Genomic DNA, 13,203 nt, shown 5'->3' on the forward strand with positions numbered 1-13,203 from the left:
ATGAGTGACACAGTCAACCCCCCAAATGGCTAAAACTAAAGTACAATGAAAGAACCAAATGATTTGTGATCAGGAGAAACATAATATATGCACCAAGAAGTCAGATATGAATGATTTCAGAAAAAGCTCCCCGAGTGGACTGTTAATAGGGATTTGTATCTCTAACAATGCTAATGACTCTCCCAAGAAACAATAAATAAGCACATTACTTTCTACAACTAATTTACCCCTTTCAGATTCTAACCTAAGTATGTCTCCAGTTAAGAATTATTGCTGAACTTTTTTTTTTGTTTTGGTTGCTTGGGGTTTTTTAAAATTACTGTTGTTGGTTTATCTTTTGACCCCCTTTATCTATTGTCACACTCCCACCCACCCCCACCTCTAGCAACTACCAGTTTGTCCCCTGTATTTATAAACTTGTTTTGTTTTCGGATTCCACATATATAAAAGAGAGAATAAGGTATTTGTCTCTCTCTAACTTATCTTGCTTAAACATAACACCCTCTAGACCAATCTATGCTGTCACAAAGGTCAAAGTTACATTTTATTTTATGCTAAAAAATATTCCATTGTTTGTATATAACACAATTTCTTTACCCATTTATCCACTGAGGATCGCTTAGGTTGTTTCATATCTTGGCTTTAGTATATAATGCTTCAATGAAAATGAAAATGTATATATTTTTTCATGTTAGTGTTTTCATTTTCTTCAAATAAATACTTGGAAGTAGGATTGCTGGTTCATACAATAATTCTATTTTTAATTTTTTGATGAACTTCCATTCCCTAGTGGTGACACCAATTACATTCCCACCAGGAATGCATAACGGTTCCTTTTGCTCCACATCCTTGTTCACACTTCCCATCTTTTTGATAAGAGCCATTCTAACTTGTGTAGTGCTATCTCATTGTGTAAGTTTTAATAGTGGGGAAGATGTTCATATCCTTCAGGATTGCTGAAGCAGCAAAAGGTTTATAAGCTACTGATTTAAAAACTTTAAGATGAGATGTTTTCAAAATTACAATATTGAGGGGCACCTGGATGGCTCAATCAGTTAAGCATCCAACTCTTGGTTTCGCCTCATGTCATGACCTCACAGTTCTGGGGGTTCGAGCCCCATATCGGGCTCTGTGCTGAGAGCATGGAGCCTGCTTGGGATACTCTCTCTCTGCTCTTCCTCTGCTCACACTGTCTCTGTCTCTCTCAAAAATAAACTTTAAAAAAATTTTAAATCAAAATTATAATACAAGAGTCATTTCATTAAAATTAATCCAGAAGCAAGGAAACATTCTCACCACAGGTGCTGCGTTTGGGGCTGGTCGCTGTTCAGGTGCACGTCCTTCTTCTCTGGCTTTTACAGACTGAAGAATTGCAAAAATATTCTTGGAAAAATTCTAAAATATAAATGGATCTTAATTAGCCCACTTAAAATTAAATACTCAAAGACAGTAAGTCTACTTAATAAACAGTTTCAGACTGTTTTCTTCCTATCAGTTCTTCCTTACTACATCATTCTGAAGTGTTTAGTAACACATAAATAAAAATCAAACTACTACTACTAAAAAACTGATCCAAAAACCAAATACTATAAACACATTGTTTATTCATTTATTTTCATTTTACTTAAACTGTTTAATTAGCTATAAATGTATTCATATTCTGCATCTCTTGAAATATGTCCCTGGAAACAAGTTAACATTAAAATAAAAATGATAGATTTGTTATCAAAAGAGGTTTCTTAATTCTTAGATCAACTACTATCTCTTCTTCTAGGTATAAGAAACTCTAGTACTGATCTCAGGTTGCTACAATTTAGATGAGATATGGAAAGTTTTGAAATCTTGTTTGTTAGGAGTCAATGTACACTTTTCAAAGATTTTTTTTTTTTTTTTTTTTTTTTTTAAGAGGGAGAGAGAGAGCACACAGAGGAGGGGAGAGGCGCAGAGGAAGACAGAGTCTTAAGCAGGTGCCATGCTCAACCTGGAGCCCCACACAGGGCTTAATCCCATGACCCTGGGATCATGACCTGAGCCAAAATCAAGAGTCAGCTGCTCAACTGACTGAGTCACGTAGGTACATCTAAAAGATTTGTAAAAACTTGACTCATGCCAAGATGCCAGCAGTTAACCAACCACTGCGTTTGCACCAGCAGTACAAAGGCCAACACAGTGACAAATGTAAGCAAACTGTTAATCCTACTATGAAAATCACTGAAAATATCTGAAAATCACATCTCGTTACTTTAATAATAATAGTAATAAAGTACTGTGTGAGGGGCACTTACTCTAGAAGAATCCACAGTATCAGTTATTTCTGTGTGGTAGAATTATAGATGATTATTATCTTCCTTTTAATGATCTCTTCCAATTAATTTTTCAACAAGGAACACTACTAATTTATTTAAGTTTAAAAGTATGTTTTTAATGGCATTATAAAACCAGGTTGCTTTATTTGGGGGTGCTTGGAATAATGATATAACTATAAAGTAACATACTTATTTTTCTCATGGCATCTTGAACCTTTTATTCAAGAAACTCGGAAAGTAAGAAGGCACTAATTTCTGGAATGATGAAGGTCTATTTAAAATCATAGGGCCTTGGGGCACCTGGGTGGCTCAGCTGATTAAGCATCTGATTCTTGATTTAAGCTCAGGTCATGAGATCATGGTTTGTGAGGCACTGGTACAGAGCCTGCTTGGGATTCTCCCTCTCACTCTCTCTGCCTCTCCACTGCTCACACTCTCTCCCCCTCTCCAAATAAATAAACATTAACAATAACAACAAAATAAAATAAAATCACAGGGCCTTTCAGAGTACCTAAAAGGGTTTTTAGTGGTTAGAAGATCAAAATGGGATAGAGAAAAACTATTAGCCAAAATAGTTGCTTCTAGTTTTTAAAATTGTTAATACTCACAGAAACAAACCTAGCTAACAAACAATTCTTAAACCACTAAGTTCTTAAATTATACTGTGGTGGCAATAACACTAAATTAAATTAGAACACTAAGTTCTGAAATGATGGGAAAATCCTGCCACCTAGAGCTCAAAGAAAATTGTTCATCTCAGTTTCTCGAAAATTCAATGTTTGCTCTAAAAGTAAAATGGAGCATAGCACCTAAGTTTCACCTTTGCTAGGAGAGTCAAACTTTTTGGTTACTATAATGAACAATGGTAGAACATTAGCAGGTTGTAATATTCAGATTTTAACCATATTAGGCAGTGAAAATTAGTATCAACAGATCACTTTATAATAAATACAAAAACTGAAGTTTATTTACATTTTCAGAGGTCTCTATATAACTCAAAGCCCTGGAGAATGATTCCTAATCTTGACCCCAAGTACTTTGTAAAACATGTTCAAAATACAAAAGGACAAAAACTTTCCTTCATATATTCTGTTTAAGTAACCTGATTCCTACTAATATGGCACAGTAAACTTAAGGCCAAAATCCAAAATCTGCAGATAAAGCACAGTCCACCTAAACCAATGTTAAAATTTTGCTTTCACTGTCAATCTCACACACTCCTGCAAACTCCCTTACCAAATCACCACTGTTAACAACTGTGTATCAGTGGAGTTAATATTTAAGAGAAAATTGGGAGGTGGGGAGAGAAAGACAGATGGAAATGTGTATATCAAACAGAACCAATGCACTCTTTATGGAGATCCATTAAGATACCTAACATCCAGGGCCACCTAGGTAGCTCAGTCCTGGACTCTTGGTTTCAGATCAGGTCATGATCTCGTAGTCTGTGTGTTTGAGCCCTGCATCATGTTCTCTGTGGTCAGCGCAGAGCCCACTTTGGATCCTATTTCCCTCTCTCTCTGCCCCTCCTCCACTGGTGTGTGTGTGTGCGTGCGCGCGAGCGCGCACCTGCTCTCTCCCTCTCGAACGTTTAAGAAAAAAAAGTGGGGCGCCTGGGTGGCTCAATCAGTTAAGCCTCTGGCTTCGGTCATGATTTCGCGGTTTATGAGCTCGAGCCCCATGTCAGGCTCTGTGCTGACAGCTTAGGGCCTGGAGTCTGCTTCAGATTCTAGGTCTCCCTCTCTCTACCCCTCCCCCAGTCATGCTGTCTCTCTCTCTCAAATATAAACAAACATTAAAAAAAAAAAACCAAATATCCAGTATCTTTCAAATTGTTATCTTTCAAAATTTAAAGTATACATCTCCATTAACCAGAAATTTTCTTCTAGCAATTAATTCTTTTGCTGTATACACATAAATGCAAAAAGGTATATGTGCAAGGATCTTTTTAATGCATTATTTGTAATGAAATGAGACAGGAGGAGACAAAGAAGGAAAGGAGAAGGGGGGAAAAAAACCACACTCTATAGCCAAAAAAAAACAAAATAAAACCACCTAACACCACTAATAAAAATAAATATTGCTACACCCACACAACAGAATCTATAGTATAAAATAAACAAATGACTGATGACTTTCATAAGTTTTTACTTTGGGGGGAAAAACATTAATAATGATATTAATGACCACACAGCTGGCCATCAATATTCCCTGTTCATTACGGTAAACCAAAAATCTGATCAACTAGAAAACTGGGCTATTCTTTGGATTTATTTACAAATGACGTGTAAATCAAGGAGCTTTCACTGTGATTCAGACATTTCATCACCTTCTTTGGTGACCAAATATCACTATAGACTGGAATGGTATAATAAATATGGCCACTTAGAAATTTGTATTATTATTGATCTTTCAGACATAAAACTTAAATATTGCTCCTAATAGCAAATTTTAGCCAATTCTATAACCAATCATGGATTAGATACCCACACTCACTCTAATGAATGAGTGAAATACTTTAGTTACCTTTCCTGTGCTCTGTAAGATAGTTGTTCGTGTCCTCCATACTCTCTCTCTGCTGACAATATCTCGTGTCACATCTACCTCAGCATCCACAAAACTCCTCTGTTTAAGGGCAGTTATATCATCATCTAAATCAGTCTTGATAGTAGATCTTTTCTTAGCCATAATTTTGGCTTTGATTGCAGCAATTTTTTCCACTGACATAGCTTCAGACAAAGACCTGAAAGTAATTTCTTCTTTTAAAATTTTTACAGCAAGGATCTTTTGAGCACATCATAAATATATTTTGTTACATTTAGAAGTTCTTGGTAAAAATGCCTTAAGTGGCACTAATTAAGATTTTCTTATCTAAAACTTACATACTTGGTATTTAATAATCAATCACATTAAGACATTAAAAAGTCCATGTAGAAATATCACTCAATGAGTAAATCAGTAATTTCTTAGAAGGGTCAATGCAAAAGAAATCTTCACATGTGTTCAGCTCATCCTCCCACAAAAGGCAGAACCCATTAATACAAGTGCTTTTCTTAACATTTTTTTTCCCCAGACTTTTAATTGCCAATGCCTCCCTATCGACACAAACTATAGATCATACACAAACACATGTCACCTTGCCGGGGGCAGGGGGGGGGGTGGTGAGAGAAAAATTCATTCTGTAAAGAATTCAAAGCTTAGCTTTTCCTTGAAATTTATGTCAAGGTTTCAAACTTATATGTTATAAAGTAAAACATACCCATTTTATAGGTGATGGAGGCTTTTATATACCAGCCACATAATCATATACTCCTTTTACTATCTGAAAGATTAAACCATATTTTGCAGTTTTCTTTTTCCTTCCTTTACGTGATTTTCAAGTAATGGCAAAAAAGCAAACGGGCTATATTTGGAGACTATAAAAGAAAAGACTTAAAACAGTATAAATTTCATTAAGAAGATAAGTTCTGTGTCTTTTTTTACAATGTAAAATGAGAGAAAAGAGTTTAAAAGGGTTTCAGTACCTTAACAGTTGACTTTAAAACTATAACTCTAATCACAAGAAGACAATCTTGAAATACGTTTAAGCAACATCTGGAAAAAGGATAGGAATTCCTACAGGTTTAAATATGGTAGTATTATAAAGTACACTAATGTATGTAAGATATGAAGGTACTTTACAGCAGATGCTCAATATGCACCTGGTATTTAACTCATTTTTAGAATGCTGTGTAATTTTTCATAAGATCTAAAGTATACCAGCATATCTTGAATCAAATTTAAATACTTTCCTAAATCATAAATAAATGTGAATTGCACTTTCAAACATTGGAGTTTTATTTCCAGCTAAAATGAAGGAGCAAGGACTGAAATAACCCTCCTGCTTTGAAACCAATCAAAGATACATTAAACAGTAACTTACTAAATACCTGATATCAAGCAATAAGAGACCATGATCTCTGACAAATGAAAACCAGAAAAAGTGAGCCCTATGAATGCTGCAGTTTATACCTTTGAAAGTTTCCAAAAATGGCACAGGGAGGAAAATCCAGGCAAAACTAAGTGGATTACCTGATTTGAGAAATGGAGCTGAGAGTCCAAAAAAACCAAAATGGCTGGAATTCATAGGCCTAAGTACCTGAGAAGAAAGAGCTACACTGAAGTACACAGTATTCCAGGAGTACAGGAATATGAGGAAATAATAATTGGGTATAGAAACCATCCAACAGGATTAAAGGGAACAATGCCCAGAGTTCACAGAGGGGGAAGACTAGTTCCTGTTCCCACAAGCAGAATGAAAACCTCACATCCCTGGGGCAGTAGGTACTCTGAATGGTCTTGTACAGGCAATGGGTGGGGAATAATTATCCTAAGTGAACACTGCTCAAATAACAAATCTTAAAACAAGATACAAATGGAACAAACTATCTCCAAGTGATTTAACTGTATCCCAAAAGAAAATTTAGAAAAATTCAAAACCAATTATAAATGGACACAGATGTAGGATTAGCAAAGACATTAAAATAATTATAATTACTCTATTCCACACATTCAACAAATTAAAGAGACATAAAGTATATATTTAACCAACTTTTAGAGATAAAAAATACAATGTTGGAAACTACAAATACATCACAAATATAATCACGGAAGAAAAGGTCAGTGAATGCCACAAGTACAGAAACTAGACAAGTGAACAGAAAAAAAGAACCCAAATATCTGAAGAAACAGAAATTTTCTCAATTCAATAAAAATTATGAACAAAAAGCTCAAAAACCTCAATGAAGAAAACACCATGAGGAAAACACCAAGTTTTGGGATAATTAAACAGTGCAAAACCTATTAATAGAGAAAACTTTTAAAGTAGCCAGAGGAAAAAAAGACACATTTCATTAAAAAATTTAAAAAACACAGATGACAGCAGACTTCTCATGAGCAACAATGTAATTGAGAAGGCAGTGGTACAACGTCTTGAAAGTGCAGATGGTCCTGACTTATGATGGTAAATAACTTACAATTTTTCAACTTTATGTGATGCAAAAGACATATGCGTTCAGTAGAAACCATACTCCAAATTATCATCTTTCTGCAGGCTAGTCGTATGTGATATGAGGCTCTATCGTAATAAGTGCAGTGGCAGGAAGCCACAGCTCTCAGTCAGCCATGCAATCACCAGGATAAATAACTGATACACTTAAAATCATTCTGTACCGATACAACCATTCTATTTTATACTTTCAGTATAGTATTCAATACATTACATGAAATAGTCAACACTTTATTATAAAATGGGCTTCATATTAGATGACTTTGCCAAACTGTAGGCTAATGAAAGTGCTCTAGGCATATTTAAAGTAGTGTAGGCTAAGCAATGACATTTGATAGGTTAGGCATATTAAATGCATTTCGGGTTTATGGTGTTTTCTACTTACAACAGGTTTATCAAGATGTAACTCATCTTAAGTCAAAGACTTGTACTTAAAAAGATGTAACTTAAGAATTTTATATCCAGTCAGAATTCCTTAAAAAAGAAAGCAAAATAAAAGCTTTTTTACCAATAAAAAGTTGAGGGGCACCTGGGTGGCTCAGTTGGTTAAGTGTCTGACTTCAGCACAGGTCATGATCTCATGGTCTGTGAGTTCGAGCCCCTGCCAGGGACTCTGTGCTGACACAGAGATCTTCTTAAGATCCTCTGTGCTCCTCTCTTTGCCCCTCTCCCACTTTTGTATGCACACACTCACTGTCTCTCAAAAATAAATAAGCGTATAAAAAAAAAGACTGGAAGAATTAATCACCAGCAGGTCTACACAAAAAGAAATGTTAAAAGAAGTCTTTAAGAATGGAAAAAATAGGTTAAAAGGATCTGCACAAAAAAAAATGAAGAATAATGGAAATGGCATCTATAAATACATTAATTTTTTTTCTAACTTAAATCTCTTTAAAAGAGAACTCTTTAAACAAGAATATGGATATCTATGTTTACAACACATGTGTAAGTATTTTAAGGCATCCATACTTGTATATGAAGTAGCCTAACACTTTCAGGTAGACTGTGATGCTATAAACCACACATACAAAAAACCCTAAAGCAAACACTAATAACAAAACATAACTAATAAGCCAAATGCAACAAGAAAAAAAAGAATTACAACAAATAATCATTCATCCCAAAAATAGGACAAAAAAGAGACCAATAAAAAACAATAAGAAAAATGAACTAAAATTAACCGTATCAATAATCACATTAAGTATAAAGGATCTAAACACACACAAAAAAGCACTTAAACTGTAAAGACAGACAGGTTAAAAGTAAAATGATACCAGTTTTCAAGAAGAAGAGTGTTTATGGACATGGTTGCACAACAATATAAAAGTACTCAAGACTCTGAACTGCACACTTTAAAATAATTACAACAATAGGGGCACCTGGGCGGCTTAGTCAGTTAAGCATCCAACTCTTGATTTTAGCTCAGGTCATGATCTCACGGTTCATGAATTCAAGCCCTACCTACATTGGGCTCTGCACTGTCGGCACAGAGGTTCTCTCTCTCTGCTTTCTCTCTCTGTCTCTATTCTGCTTGCTCTCTCTCAAATAAACTTAAGATAATTTTTTAAATAATAATAATTAAAAAATAAGTTACAATGATAAATTTTATGTTTTTTTACATCTTTTTGAAAAGGAAAAGGAAAAAAAGATTTACTATGCTATCATAAGCCAAAAGAAAGCTGGAGAAGTGTCTAGGTGAATTATAAGAAAAAGTAAAATTTTTCAACAAAAAATGCTGCTAAGGATAAAAGTCACTCTACAATAAGAAGATTCATTCATCAAGAGAACATAACCCTTGGGGCACCTGGATGGCTCAGTCAGTTAAGCGTCCAATTTCTGCTCAGGGCATGATCTCACGGTTCGTGGGTTCAAGCCCTGCACTGTGCTGACAGCTAGCTCAGAGCCTGCAGCCTGCTTCAGATTCTGTGTCTTCCTCTCTCTCTGACCCTCCCCTGCTCATGCTGTGTGTCTCTCTCTCAGAAATAAATAAAACATTAAAAAAAAAAAACCATAACCCTAAACATTTACACCTAGTAACAGAGCTTCAAAGTAGTCAGAGAACAAAAATCTGACAGAAATGCAAGAGAAAAGTAGACAAATCCACAGCCAAAGATTTCAATAATTCTATCTCAATAATGATACAAGTAAGACAGAAAATAAGGTATAGAAGACTTCACTGACACTACCTACAAAGTTGACCTTTCTGACCATTGCCAGACACTCCAAAATTAACAGGAGAATACACATTCTTTTCAAGTGCCTACAGAAAAGACCTTATTTGGGGCCAAAAACCAAGTTTTAATACTTATCAAAGAATTCAAAATCATATAAGTACAACCATACTTTGGAATAGATTGGAAATAAGTAACAAAGATCTCTAGAAACCCCAACCATTTGGAAACTAACTCACTTATAAACAAACCATGAGTCTAAGAAATCACAAGGGAGATGAGAAATTCTGAGCTGAATGAAAATGAAAACACAACATACCAAAATATGAGATGCCATTAAAGCAGTACTTACAGTGGAAGCTGAGGTTACTGATTTCCCTCTAAGAAACTATAAAAAATAGAGCATATTAAAACCAGAGTAACCAAAACAAAGTAAATCATAAAGAACAGAGCAGAAACTGAAGAATGAAAAAGGAAGGAAAAAAAAAACTAAAGAGGAAAATCCCAGTCTGGTTCTTTGAAAAGATCAATAAAATGAATCAATTTTGGCCAGACAATACGAAAACTAACAGAAACACACAATTGCTAATATCAAGGAATGAAAGAAGGGACATCACTACAGGTCCTAAACATCAGATAAGGACATTATGAACAACATTACGCCAATAAATTGGACAATGTAGATGAAATGGACAAATTCTTTCAAAGAAACATTCAAAGGGGAGAGAGAAAAAAGAGAGGACTAGAATAGACCTATTAACTATTAAACTGAAGATATAGTTGAAAATTTTATGTGAAATACGTAAAAATAAGTAAAACTATACTACAGATTACTTCACTAATAAATTTTCCCAAATGCAGGAAGAAATAATACTAATTCTAGGGACGCTTGGGTGGCTCAGTCAGTTAAGAAATAACTAATTCTAAACAAACTTTTCCAGAAAACTGAAGAAAAGGAAATACTTTGCAACTCATTCTGAGCTGGATTATCTTGATAGGAATTACCTTGATTAAGAAACAAGACAAAGACATCATAAGAAAACTACATGAACATAGGTACAAAATTTCTATATAAATTTTTAATAGTTCAATAATATATAAAAAGAATACATCATAGTCATGGTAAGCAACTATTGAAATGTTATTAACAATATCCACCTCTTGGGATTCACACCCATGTGTTATCCCCTTCCTATGTGTATGTGTGGGCTAAACCTTGCTTCTAACAATTAGAATGCTGTACAAATAACAGGGTGTCCCTCTCAAGATTTGACTACAAAAATTTTCTATCTTGCTTAACAGCTCTCCTGCACTCTTACTTGCTCACTCTGATGAAGCAAGACGTAATACTATGAAATGTTCCATGGAGAGACCAAATGTGGCAAAGAACCAAGAGAGTCCACTAGACTAACAACCTGTAAGGAACTAAATTCTGCCAACAACCACATGAGTGTGCTTGGAAGTATATCTTTCTATCAAGCCTATACATGAGAACACAATCCTGGTCAACACCTTAATTGCAACATTGTGAAAGGCCCTAAAGCAGAGTCATTCCAAGATTCCTGACCCACAAAAACTATAAGATAATAAATGTGTTTTGTGGGGCGCTTGGGTGGCTCAGTCAGTTAAACATCTGCCTCTTGGTTTCAGCTCAAGTCATGATCCCATGGTTCGTGGGTCAGAGCCCCACATCGGCTCCATGTTGACAGTGCAGGGCCTGCTTGGGATCTCTCTCTCTCCCTCCCCCTGCTCCCTGCTCACTCACTCTCATAATAAACTTTAAAAATAAATAAATAAATGTGTGCTGTTTAAGCCACTATGTTTCAGATTAATCTGTTATGCAGCAAGATAAGCAATAAAATAATGAAGTAGAAGGATGCCTGGGTGGCACAGTTGGTTAAGTGCCTGACTCTAGATCTCGGCTCAGGTAATGATCTCAGTTAGTGAGTTCAAGCCCCACCCCGGCTCTGTGCTGATGCTGCCACAGAGCCTGCTTGGGATTCTGTCTCTCCTCTCTGCCCCTCCTCCACTTGTTCTCCCTCTCAAAATACATAAACTTGAAAAAAAATTTTTTTAAATAATGAAGTAGGGTTTATCCATGAAAATGCAAACATCAAAACATTAATTTACCATATTAACAAAAAAGAAAAACTATATATCAATTCAATAGAATCAGAAAAAGCATGTGACAATAGCTAACATTTCTTTCTGATAAACTTTTGGCAAACTAGAAATAAAAAGATACTTCCTCAACCTGTTGAAGGGTATCTAACAAAAAAACCTAAGCAACGCTTAATGGTGAAAGACTGCTTTCCCCTAAGATGAGGAACAAAACAAGAATACCTAACCTCAATGCTTCTTCAACAGATTAGTGAGCAATTAGTGAGTCTAGCCAATGCAAAAGTATGTAGACAACATGATTATCTAGATAGAAAAACTAATGATAGCTATAAAAAAAGTTACAAGAACTAATCAATGAGTTTAACATGACTGCAGGAAACAAGATCCATACCCACAAATCAACTGTATTTCTATACTAGCAGTATACTAGCAGTATAGAAAATCATGAAACATTAAAATAAAGGTCTAAATATCTCTCCATTAATAGATGGGGAAATAAATATATCTTGTTCAAAAGTCAGAAGACTCAATATTTTTTAGATATCAATTTTCCCCAAACTGGTCTACAGATTTAATGCAGTCCCAATCAAATCCCAGTAAGCTTTTTTTTTTTTTTTGGTAGGAACCCAAAACTCATGTATAAATGCAAAGAACCTAAAAGAGCAAAAACATCCTTGAAACAGAAAAACAAAGTTGGAAAGCTAACACCATCTGATTTCAAAACTTATAAAGAAACAGTTTGTCACTGGCAAAAAGACAAACAGTACACAATGGGTCCAGAAACAAACCTACATAGGAACAACTAATTTTTTACAAAAGTGCAAACAATTCACTGGATACCACTAGTGCTGAAACTATTAGGACAACTGGCACAAAACCGAATTTTAATACCTATATCATAAAAAATAAATGAACTTTGAGCCATACTGTGTACTCCATACAAAAAATTAACTAAAGTAGATCACAGACTTAAATGTAAAACCTAGAGGCATCTGGGTGGCTCAGTCGGTTAAACTTCCGACTTCAGCTCAGGTCATGATCTCACAGTTCGTGAGTTCAAGCCCTGCATCAGGCTCTGTGCTGACAGCTCAGAGCCTGGAGCCTGCTTCAGATTCTGGGTCTCCCTCTCTCTCTCTGCCCCGCTCCCACTCCCTCACTCTCTCTGTCAAAAATAAGCATTAAAAAAAATAAAATAATGATAAATGAAAATAAATAAATGTTGGGGCGCCTGGGTGGCTTAGTCGGTTAAGCGTCCGACTTTCGCTTAGGTCATGATCTCACGGTTCGTGGGTTCGAGCCCCACGTCGGGCTCTGTGCTGACTGCCAGCTCAGAGCCTGGAGCCTGTTTCAGTCTGTGACTCCCTCTCTCTCTGACCCTCCCCTGCTCACTCTCTCTCTCTAGAAATAAATAAAAAAAAAAACTTAAAAAAAAAAAAAGAAAAGAAATAAATGAATGTAAAACCTAAAATTAAAAATTTATACAACAACAACAAAAATTGTACAAGAAAATACAAGATAGTCTTAGGTGACTTTGCTCAAAGATTTCTTAGATACAGCA

At 35.3% G+C, this 13,203-nt stretch overlaps 1 protein-coding gene across 1 annotated transcript in view; it reads right to left on the reverse strand.

Moving 5' to 3' along the window:
- CDC73 (cell division cycle 73) overlaps nucleotides 1–13,203 on the reverse strand; it is a 119,597-nt gene that overhangs the window by 86,762 nt on the left and 19,632 nt on the right. The window contains exons 7-8 of the mRNA XM_039257486.1: nucleotides 4,833–5,049; nucleotides 1,297–1,395 (exon numbers count right to left, since the gene is read on the reverse strand). Coding sequence (XP_039113417.1) covers nucleotides 1,297–1,395; nucleotides 4,833–5,049 — 316 coding nt within the window. The remainder of the gene's footprint in view (nucleotides 1–1,296; nucleotides 1,396–4,832; nucleotides 5,050–13,203) is intronic.

Source organism: Hyaena hyaena, unplaced genomic scaffold (genome assembly GCF_003009895.1).
Source record: "Hyaena hyaena isolate Hyena2069 unplaced genomic scaffold, ASM300989v1 scaffold_622, whole genome shotgun sequence".
NCBI lineage: Eukaryota > Metazoa > Chordata > Mammalia > Carnivora > Hyaenidae > Hyaena > Hyaena hyaena.